Source organism: Coffea eugenioides, chromosome 8 (assembly GCF_003713205.1).
Source record: "Coffea eugenioides isolate CCC68of chromosome 8, Ceug_1.0, whole genome shotgun sequence".
Classification (NCBI taxonomy): Eukaryota; Viridiplantae; Streptophyta; class Magnoliopsida; order Gentianales; family Rubiaceae; genus Coffea; species Coffea eugenioides.
Window position 1 is genome coordinate 25,663,794 of NC_040042.1, and position 9,917 is coordinate 25,673,710.

Genomic DNA, 9,917 nt, shown 5'->3' on the forward strand with positions numbered 1-9,917 from the left:
AACTGTTGGCTGCAAAAGGAAATGGTGGCTTTCATAAGTTGGATGTAACAATGTACAAATTCAATTGTAATTTCAACATTATGCTTCGAGTACTCAGTCATAAAAAGGGGTATACACTGGAAGAGCATCAAAGAATTATTGAGGAAATGGGGTTGCTTGCCACATCCATTCAAACCAAGGAGGTCTCTCTTTCAACATCTATCGCAATCATGAAGTGGACTGATGCACATTCGGCAATGGTAGAAACAGAAAAGTTTAGAGCCCTCCGTGGTGAAATGGAAGAACATTTGGAAGGTGACTATAGTTTTGCAATTGAAGACCATCACCTGTTTGATAAAAGTTCAAAGCTTCCTTCTTCAGTCATTTCAGTTCAAGGGGACTTGAAACATTCAACGTTGGGCAGTGAAAGAGAATTAGAATTCAAGAATCAACTTCTTGGAACTGAGACAAGTAATTTGAATCAGAAGCTAATAGAGGAAAAAGTTGGTATGATTTCTTTTCCATAATTTTCAAGTACTGACTTGGTTATGTCTTCTAAAGGAAATTCTAGACAAGATAGAAAAGGTGATGAAATCATCTTAAATCATCAAGTGCTGGATAACACAGAGATTGAAACTCATAGAATTGATATTCAAGAAAATGTTGATATTGAGTCACACGACTTGCAACTGATGAAAGGAGAGATTAATATGTCTGAATCTGTTGAGGCTTGTCATAAACTAGAAAGGCAAAGATTGCAAGATGAAGTGGAAGAGCCTAGTGTATTGCAGCAATGGGTTGTTGTTGAAAAAAATCACAAAACTGTTGAAGAATTTAGATTGTTGATGTTGTTAGGAGGTCCTGGATTGATTGGAGATTATGTAATTAGTGCCTCGAAGGCAGACACCAAATTTGTGCTACAGTTTTTGAAGCCAGGAGACCTCATAGAGGTTATTGCAAGTGTTTTCCTTCAAGAGTACTTGCCTGGAATCATCGGAAATGAGTCCAAAGTTGTGATTAAAGCATGTGCTCAAATTATTACTCGGTTCAAAGGTAGCACTCTTACAAGAAGTATTAATCAATGTCCAAGCCAAAATTATAGAATAGCTACTTGGGTAAACTTGAATAATGATTGCATGTCTCTCCTTGAAGATGTTTCTAGTGATCAAGATTCATCCTTTGCTACTGAATCAAATACAAGTTTCACGCTTGTTTTTTATGGCCTTAGTGGTTACCAAGTTGGTGCGGATGTGGAAATGATTAAATCAGTGGCACTGGATTGAGTGTGTGACTACATTTAAAGGTGGAATTGGTAGTTTGAGGGAATTGTTGCATTCAAGAGTTTCACATTTACCTTTTAAGAAATATGTGTAGAAGTTAGAAAACTTAAAACTCGAAATTCAGAAATGGAATAGGGTTATGGACTGGCTACAACCGTATGCTGCAAAGGAGTTGTTCCAACTTAGAGAATAACTTTTGATAGAGTTTTGGAAGGGTGAGATCAAAGAGATTTCCCTGTTGCACCCTGTCTTTGAGTAGCACAATGCCAGTGGGAAAGCAACTGGTATCAGAAGATTATGAAGCTGCATTTTGATTGTCTGAAGTTGACCAAGAGAGTTCACAAGATTTCTATGAATGTTGCATTTCTCCAGGTTTCAGTTTCAAAGCTCAATCCTTGATGACAAGGATTCTTTTAAGGGGGGAGTATTGTCATGACCCCAAATGTATTAGATAATCCAAATCCTTAGTTGTTAATATTGTAGTTTAGTGGAGGACTTTGGATTGATTAGTAAAGATAAGCATGTATATATAGTTGTAAATGGTTGAAACCCATTAGGCAATATCAGAATTTCAAGTTAACTTCTCTCTCATTTCTAGTTTCTCTGTTTCTCTCTCTGTTCTTCCTCGATTCCTCCTTTTTCCTTCTTCTTCTTCTTCAACTAGTCTTCCTTGTATCTTCTTCTTGAAGCTAGGTTCCTGACAGTTTACTGCACTTCATATCTTCCCCCCAACCGCCAACTACACTATAAATCCTAATTTCTACCCAAAATCCTAAATCACTAAAACTCACTCTCTGTGGACAATTTGTGCATCCACTATAGTTCATATTGCACTCTTTCACCGTTTGATACTCATTTGCACTACATTACATAACACAAACATTACTGCATTTCAATCATGGTGAGGATCAGAGGGGGATCCGTGAGTGCCGGACGCTCTTTCAAATTGCGTGATGAAGAGGATGAAGATGTTCAAGTTATTGAACCCTCCATCAAATCACCCAAGAAAAAAACTGAAAATCGTGGTGGAAAAACGAAACAGTCAGCAAGAAAAAAATAGAATGTGCAGACAAGAGAGCCATCTGCTGAACCATCTATTGAGCAGATGGAGGAACAGCAATCTGAGGAGCATTCAGTGAGTGACAACGAAGAGGAACCAGCGTAGCCCACCAATGCAGATGCAACTGTCACCAAATCACCCAGGAAAGGTAAAAGACTGCAAAAAGGAAGAGCATTGCTCAGCCCAAGGAAAAGCAAACTGTTGATCCGTCTGGGGATCAGCAGAATGCAGAGAAAACTGTAGAGGATCAACAAAATGAGGAACCATTTACCAGGAAATCACCAAGGACAAGGTCTGGTGTCTAAAGTGCTGCAAAATCTGCTCAGCACAGTGGAAAAAAAAAGCGGCCTGAGCAGCCTGAGACTCAAACCTCTACTGAAGCCACTCCTCTACCCAAGTTCATCGATGATGAAGCCAGAGACAGGTTCGAATGGATTTCACAGAAGGGTTTCATCACCCAGAGGACCATTATTCCCTACGAATTCCGTAAGCTTGATCTTGAACCCGTTCTCAACCTATTTGAATTCCAAAAATGGACCCATCTGCTAACCATTCCAAACACTTACTATCCTGACATGCTCCATCAGTTTTTTGCTAATCTTAAGAAAGACAGATCACATACTGATCTCATTTCTCGTGTCAACTCTGTTAACATTGAACTGAATCCTGACATTGTTAACTCTATTTTGAAAACCAAAATTGAAAGTGATTTTAAAGGCAAAATTACAAACTTCTTTTCATACGAGGAATTTTCCTCTGCATACCATCACTTTCATGTTGCAAAATTAATGACCTACTTTCAATCTCATTTTAATACCCCTGTTGAGGCTAGATTGGAGGATCTGAGCCCTCAGAATTTGATTATTTTCACCATAATTTCAAACTTGTTGGTGCCTACTGATGGCCACCGAACTGATGCAAATAAAATGAAACTTTACTTATTCTACTGTTTTCTGAAAAAAATCTGAATTAATTTTGGCTTTGTAATATGTAAGTTTCTGCTCAAGATAAGTTCTGATAGCCGTAGGAAACTGTCCAATGGAAAATTTCTGACTCCTATTTTCAATCATTTTGAAATTCTTTTTTCTGAAAAATCTCCAGAAGAGAGTGCATCAACTGTATTTTCAAAGGCTTTTTTTTTTTTGGAGAAACCCCAATGGGAGAGGGTAGCCAACCCTAAATTTTATTCATGAACGGGAGAGTTACAAGAGTAAAAAACAGAACAAAGACTGGAGTAAGCGTGGGTATAGCCAATCAAACCCTAAATGAGCACCTCACGAAGCCGAGGTACTCCGTGACGATCCAGAAGAGCCTCTCCTCTGACCCCTGAGAGGCAGGGCCGCGTCTGCGACGTAGACGCGCTGCGCTCCCAATTGCAGAAAAGACAATACATCCGCCACTGAATTGGCCTCACGAAAGACATGGTGAAAGGATGCACCCATCCGCTGGACCAAATATTTGATTTCCCGCAGTACGATACACACCGGCCACTTGGACCCCATATCCAAGCAAACTAGTTGAACAAGAGCATTTGAGTTTGACTCTACCGTCAACGCCCCCACTTCGCGATCTGCACATAACTGGAGACCGTGCAGGAGTGATTGCGCCTCCGCTTCCAACACATCTAACTCTCCGAACTCCTTATAATAGGCGAAACACACCTTCCCACAGTGGTCACGCAGGACCCCTCCCCCAGATGCCCTGCCGTGAAGGACACTGGCATCAGTGTTAAGCTTGAGCCACCCCGGTGGTGGCTTTTTCCAAGCAACGGGGGCAACATCTTTATCCCGCCTAAAGGGGCCTCCAAACCTTGCCCATGGACAGTCCCGATCACCTGCAAAGGAGGTCCTGGAGAATGCATGAGACGTACCCATATGATCCAAAAACTCCTCGATCCGGAAGATCACCTGGGCTGGAGTGGCCGAAGCTGCTTGCCTCCCATCAATTATCAAATTATGTGGCTCTCTAAAAAATTCAGACGGGTATGTAATGCATCTGTAATGCATAAGTATACTCAAGTTACTATAGTTTTACCAAAAAAACATATCATCAACATCATAAAGATACAACTTTAGTATACTCAAGGGTTTAAATCTTGCTTCCCACCAATTATCACATTATGTGGCTTTCTAAAAAATTTAGACAGGTGTATAGTGCACCCATCTGGTCCGATGGTGATTCAGTTTCCGTCGATCTCCCCCATTGATTCAGTTGGACCCTCTTAGAATAGGTTAGAGTATGAATAAGAATAAATGTGGATTAGACTATTGCCTGCTGCCGGAAAAAAAAATCATAAAGATACATACCCATAGGCATTAATCATCTTTCCACAAAACACGTTGCAAGTGTAGCAGCCGCCTTATGTCCGTATGGACAAACACTAATCTAATCGAACGGGCAAAGATTTCCTACGCCCCCTCCCCCGGGGTCCAACCACGGGGAAGGGGACCACAAACAAAGGAACTCTCGTCCGAGATTCTCTACAGTCATGATGGGATTTCCTCGTTTACGGTCGACATCTCTAAAGGGTCCAATTACCAACTTAGGAAAGGAAAGATGTGGCGCTAACAAGTGCTCATGGCTAGGGCGGCGCTGGTTCATAGTACAACCCCTCCTCGCATAAAAATTATCTACCCAGAGCAAAGCAGAGGGAATTTCACAAGCCCTGCTCCCTATCTATGGCTGCTAGTAGGTCATGCAGTTTCCATTATCCATGCATGCGTGCCAACGCCAATTGGGCTTTTTAGGTTATGTCCTGCAGCTACAGGATGGTGATGCATATTTTTTTTTGGGGCAAGGATAACAATTATATGACATGTTCTATCCTAATCTACAGGGGAGGGGAAGCCTAAAGAGATTTATAACAATTATATGATCTATTCTATCCTAATTTATAGAGTAGGAGGATCCTAAGGAGATTTATGTGTTAAGCACTCGTAGGTATGCAGACCTGACTAGATCAAGTGGGTGCAATGGCACCACCCTTTGGATTTATTTTTTTTGCTGTAGGTGAGGGGACTTAAGTCCCTCTCTGGTGGCCATTGAGCTAAGCTCAGTGGTTTACAGGACGGTGATGCATGATGCATCTTCATATTTTGTTTCTAGCATTTTCAATTTTGTTAATCAATACTAGTAGTAGATAATTCAACAACTAAAAATGTCCAGAAGATCTCGCGGTAGCATTTTTGCCTGTTGATAATGGCAGTCAGAACAGAACTATGTCAGAATCTCTTCAATTTTTATCTTTTGTTTCTAGTAATAAAACTGTAGAAAGACAAAACTGCCATAATTACGCAGCTGGAAGTTAATGAGAGCATCTTGGCAGGGTACACAAACAAACACATGATTGATTAAAGGGCAGTGGAGAGCTGGTGTTCAAACTAGCAAAGAAAAGGAAAACGCCAACTAATGGTCCCCATCAGGTTACTGGATCATTTTCAACAACGATTTTTTTTTTTATGATGATGAAACTTGAAAGGGCTTCTCGATGACATACGTAAATGTAGAAGAAGATTATTTTGCTCATTCATTTGATACTAGCAATTAATACCGTTTGCACTTTTTAAGGGTGGTGGAGATGTGCTGTTTCCTTCCTAGAGGTTGCCATAAGGGACTCGGGGATTAGAGTAACTGTTAACCCTGGCTTTTTGCAACCTGGGTGAAACCTTTTCTATTTCTAGCAAATTAGCCCAAGATCCTTTCTGCCCTCGCCAGTTGTTTGTTTGTAGTATGCAACTTTGCAAGAGGTTGGGGGGAGTGGGGACTGGAGAGAGACAGAGACAGAGAGCCTCTCTGACTGAGCAGATCTCAGTTCAGATTCATATCTGCATAGAATATATCCACTCTTTTCTTCCCTCTCTTTCTTACACAAACCAAACTCACAACTTCTCCAGCCGCTGCTGTCTCCTCTATCGTGAGAAAATACAAAACATCATTACCCTTTGCCATCCTGACCCTACAAACAAACACAGAACAAGGACAAAATGATTCCACCGGAAAGCCACACAATTTTCTTTAAAAGTTGTACGCAAACACAGCCAGCGAAATGTGATCTCATTTTATTTAGATTCATCAAATCCACGCCGTTGAAACATTTAAAAAAAAAAAAAAAAAAAGCGGAGTGTGGGGTTGAAACATTTATTAAGAGTGAACGAACATGTGGAGAAATCCAGCAGCCTAAAACATTTATTTTAGCCACCACTTGCAACTTACAGCCGATACAAACCCTTTGCTAACCAAATCTTTCCATGAATCAATAGATTTTAGATCACCAGCAAACAAATTAAGGTGAATCTAAACCGTCCCCAAGAGCCAAGATGACGGGTAGCTTTACCCATTGATCAGATATTTGGGGTTGGCTTTACCAATTATTTCCGGCAAGTACATTTACACTCCGACCCATTTCATGTATAAGCTACGTACATTCGCTGCCATTGTCACCTGTTCGTTGTGTTAGCACTATGCTGCGACAGTAAATACAAGAGGCCCAGGCCCGGCTATGAAAAGAAGATGCAACCCAGAAATGTCTGCTGCATCATCATCATCATGTGGTCCTTCCTCATCCAGCGCTTTTGCACCCGTCCTTTAAAAACCCCCTAATCCCTTCCCTCGTTTCACTTTCTACTCGTGGGTCTTGCTTCCCCCCTATATGCAAAATGCAAATTTAATTAACATGTTCCCACGTCCAATCAGTTCCCAAACATTATAAAGAATGACTACATAAAAAATTAAATTAAATTTTTATGTACCTAGCATTTTTTTATATAAAAAAATAAATTATTTTTTAAACATTTGGCTCCCAGTAGCCTCAAACTCGACACGTCAAATACCTGAAAGCAGCTCCTGTACCACTAAGCTAAAGCTCATCGGTCCATGTACCTTGCATGATCATATACTTCACCTAAAACAGATACTAATAACTAACAAACAAACTAATAGCACCCAGGGCCGGTTGATGGGTATCTTAGATTCAACCTACTAACAAAATGCACTTTCTCAAAGCGCAAATCTGATGCTAAATAGCAGATGAAGACAGAGAGTTAACAAAAATAATAATGCTGTTTTGCCCTGAGACGAGAGTAATGAATGGCGGATGGTAACAGACAGTGGGACAAACTGCAAAACTTGAAGACAACCTCGAGCTTCACTTTTTTCACTTCATGATGTTGTTAGTGCTGCTCACTTGATGTTGGGTATCTTCCTTGATGGTGAACTCCAAGAACATGAAAGGATAAAATTGGGCGAAAGACAATAGTAATAACTAATCGAGATCAGGTAAGACTTTGCCAAACCCCCCCTCTCTCCCCGCCCCAAAAAATAAAAAATAAAACTGCATTCCATATGGTAGAATCTTTAAATGAATCAAAGGAATCATGAGGCAAAAGAAAAAATTCATCTATTTTCAAGTTATGGGTACAATTTCATTTACAGAGTAAGAAGCTCACCAACTTACAAAATTACAAAATTGATACTGTTTTTGAATATGCTACACGCTCGGGCAGAGTGAATGATGCACACAGCATCCATTTTCCAGGTGCAACAATGCGAACTCTGTGCATCTCCACATCAAAAGCCACCTCAGACAGAGCAATCCTAATGCGCTGATTTAAAAACATCATGATGTCAAATATGAAGACAAAAAGCAAATAATGATTTGGTTAAACATCAAAACTTTAGCTATTCAGTTAAGCAGAATCCAACTCTTAGCTATGGGATAGAGTATACCTCATGGAAGTCAAACTCTGGATCCTGAGCTTTTGAAAACCCATACACATGAATTCTGGGTAAGGTATACCCTCTATCCTTATGATGTTTTCTGAATAATCCCCTGAATGCATCTGCAATCATTGGCAAAAGAATTACATCTTTAGGTGAAGTATGACCCCTAAACTCTAGAAACAGCAAAATCTTTCTGTGAATGAGATATGTGGCCAAAAATTTGGAACTTTCTGTAGTACATCAGGATTGTTTTTCATACATCACAAAACTTAAAAGACAGGAGGTATCATTTCATTTCAGAAAGTAACAAACCAAGAAACTCTGTCGCATCATTTGGCAAATTCATGACTACTTGTGTCACTGGTCGAGTTTTATGGCTTGCAAAAATAGTGTCAATGAACCTCCTTCCATCCATGTTGAAAACCTGTGCAGAATGAGAAAAATTAGGCAATCCCTTATTACAGCTTTATTATTAAAAACATTCTCTTATTGAACATGATATGGGAGGTCTGCAATCTGTAACAGGAAATATTTAATGAAATTAGATATGCAATCTAGGACCTGTTATATAGCTGGTAGAGCGACCCTGTTACTAAGGTTTTTTGTATGAAAAAATAGAATAGTTCCCTCTGTGTTTCCTGATCTAGATTGAAAGTTAATGAACATATTGTTCATGAAATAAGACATGATAGAACTACACTGTTTGCATGTCCATCATTCAAATACCAGAAGCAACAAGGCACGGTAGCAAAAAGCTTTCCTTATCACAGTCCTTTTCTAATCATATATTGGCATCATGGAACTGATCTGACAAGTTGTACCTAAAATACATACCACAAGAATTTCAAACCGATAGTCCTACTTCAGCTAAAAGAAATGACCATGTTAGAAATTAAAGTTCTTGATTAAGAACTTGGTCACTTATTAGCCATTCAATATGAAAATGTCATGTAATAAGTAAGAAAGAAGCTAATTAAACTTGCTTCATAGAAACTTTGGTTACCTCAATCTTCCTCTCAAGTTTGTTAAGGACAGAATTTCTCTCCAAATAATCAACAGCATAAGGATTCAAATCGTTAGCATATACATGCTTTACTTTCCTTGCAGCAGCTAAAGCTATTGGGCCCACCCCAGCAAAAACATCACCTGCAGAAAATGAGAAGTGAGAATGCCGAGTAAGAATTGCCACAGAATTTGACTACAAAATCTGCAACTAAAGCTTAGGATCATGAGGAAGATTTTAACATCAATAAAAGCCAAATTCATGATTTGTGGACAAAAAATAGAAATTAGGCTTCTTCATGTCAGGGTTCATTTGACACTATGTCATAGCATTCAGGACAATATACATCACTGAATTTTGTAAGCAAGCACATAGTTTGATTACCATCATGGAAAAGGTATACTTATTGGAATGAGATGCCACAACTTGAAGAATATATCAACAATCTTCAATGAAACATCATAAACTTCAATTCTACCAAAATGAATAACTAAGATTAAAAAGCAACTTACAGATAACATCATCACGTGTAAAGTAATTCAGAAGCCTCTGCCTTTCAGTTGAAAGCCTTGAATTCCAGTATCTGAATACAGGAGTAAGAAACATAAGATCTTATCGAATTTTGCCATTCTTATTTTCTTCTCTTCCTTATCCACCAGACTTACACTGTGGCTAGATCAACATGAAATCGCAGTCCATTTTCAACTACAGTGGTCACGAGAGAGTGGTTTCCAGCTAAAACTTCAAGCTGCATTGTCCTATAATCGTTGTGAATGATATCAGTTTTATTGACAACTGTCTGTATCTTTGGCTTGTTTTTGTCTAAAACCACCTGAAAAGAAAGTGAAAAACAGTTTCGGGACAAAGTTAATAATTC

At 39.3% G+C, this 9,917-nt stretch overlaps 1 protein-coding gene across 1 annotated transcript in view; it reads right to left on the bottom strand.

Moving 5' to 3' along the window:
* Nucleotides 1-7,689: 7,689 nt before the first annotated feature.
* LOC113780449 (tRNA (guanine(37)-N1)-methyltransferase 1-like) overlaps nt 7,690-9,917 on the bottom strand; it is an 11,468-nt gene continuing 9,240 nt past the window's right edge. Inside the window, exons 2-7 of the mRNA XM_027326248.1 lie at nt 9,706-9,872; nt 9,553-9,623; nt 9,041-9,183; nt 8,350-8,461; nt 8,044-8,156; nt 7,690-7,919 (exon numbers count right to left, since the gene is read on the bottom strand). Of these exons, the coding sequence (XP_027182049.1) occupies nt 7,776-7,919; nt 8,044-8,156; nt 8,350-8,461; nt 9,041-9,183; nt 9,553-9,623; nt 9,706-9,872 (750 nt within the window). The 3' untranslated portion in view covers nt 7,690-7,775. The remainder of the gene's footprint in view (nt 7,920-8,043; nt 8,157-8,349; nt 8,462-9,040; nt 9,184-9,552; nt 9,624-9,705; nt 9,873-9,917) is intronic.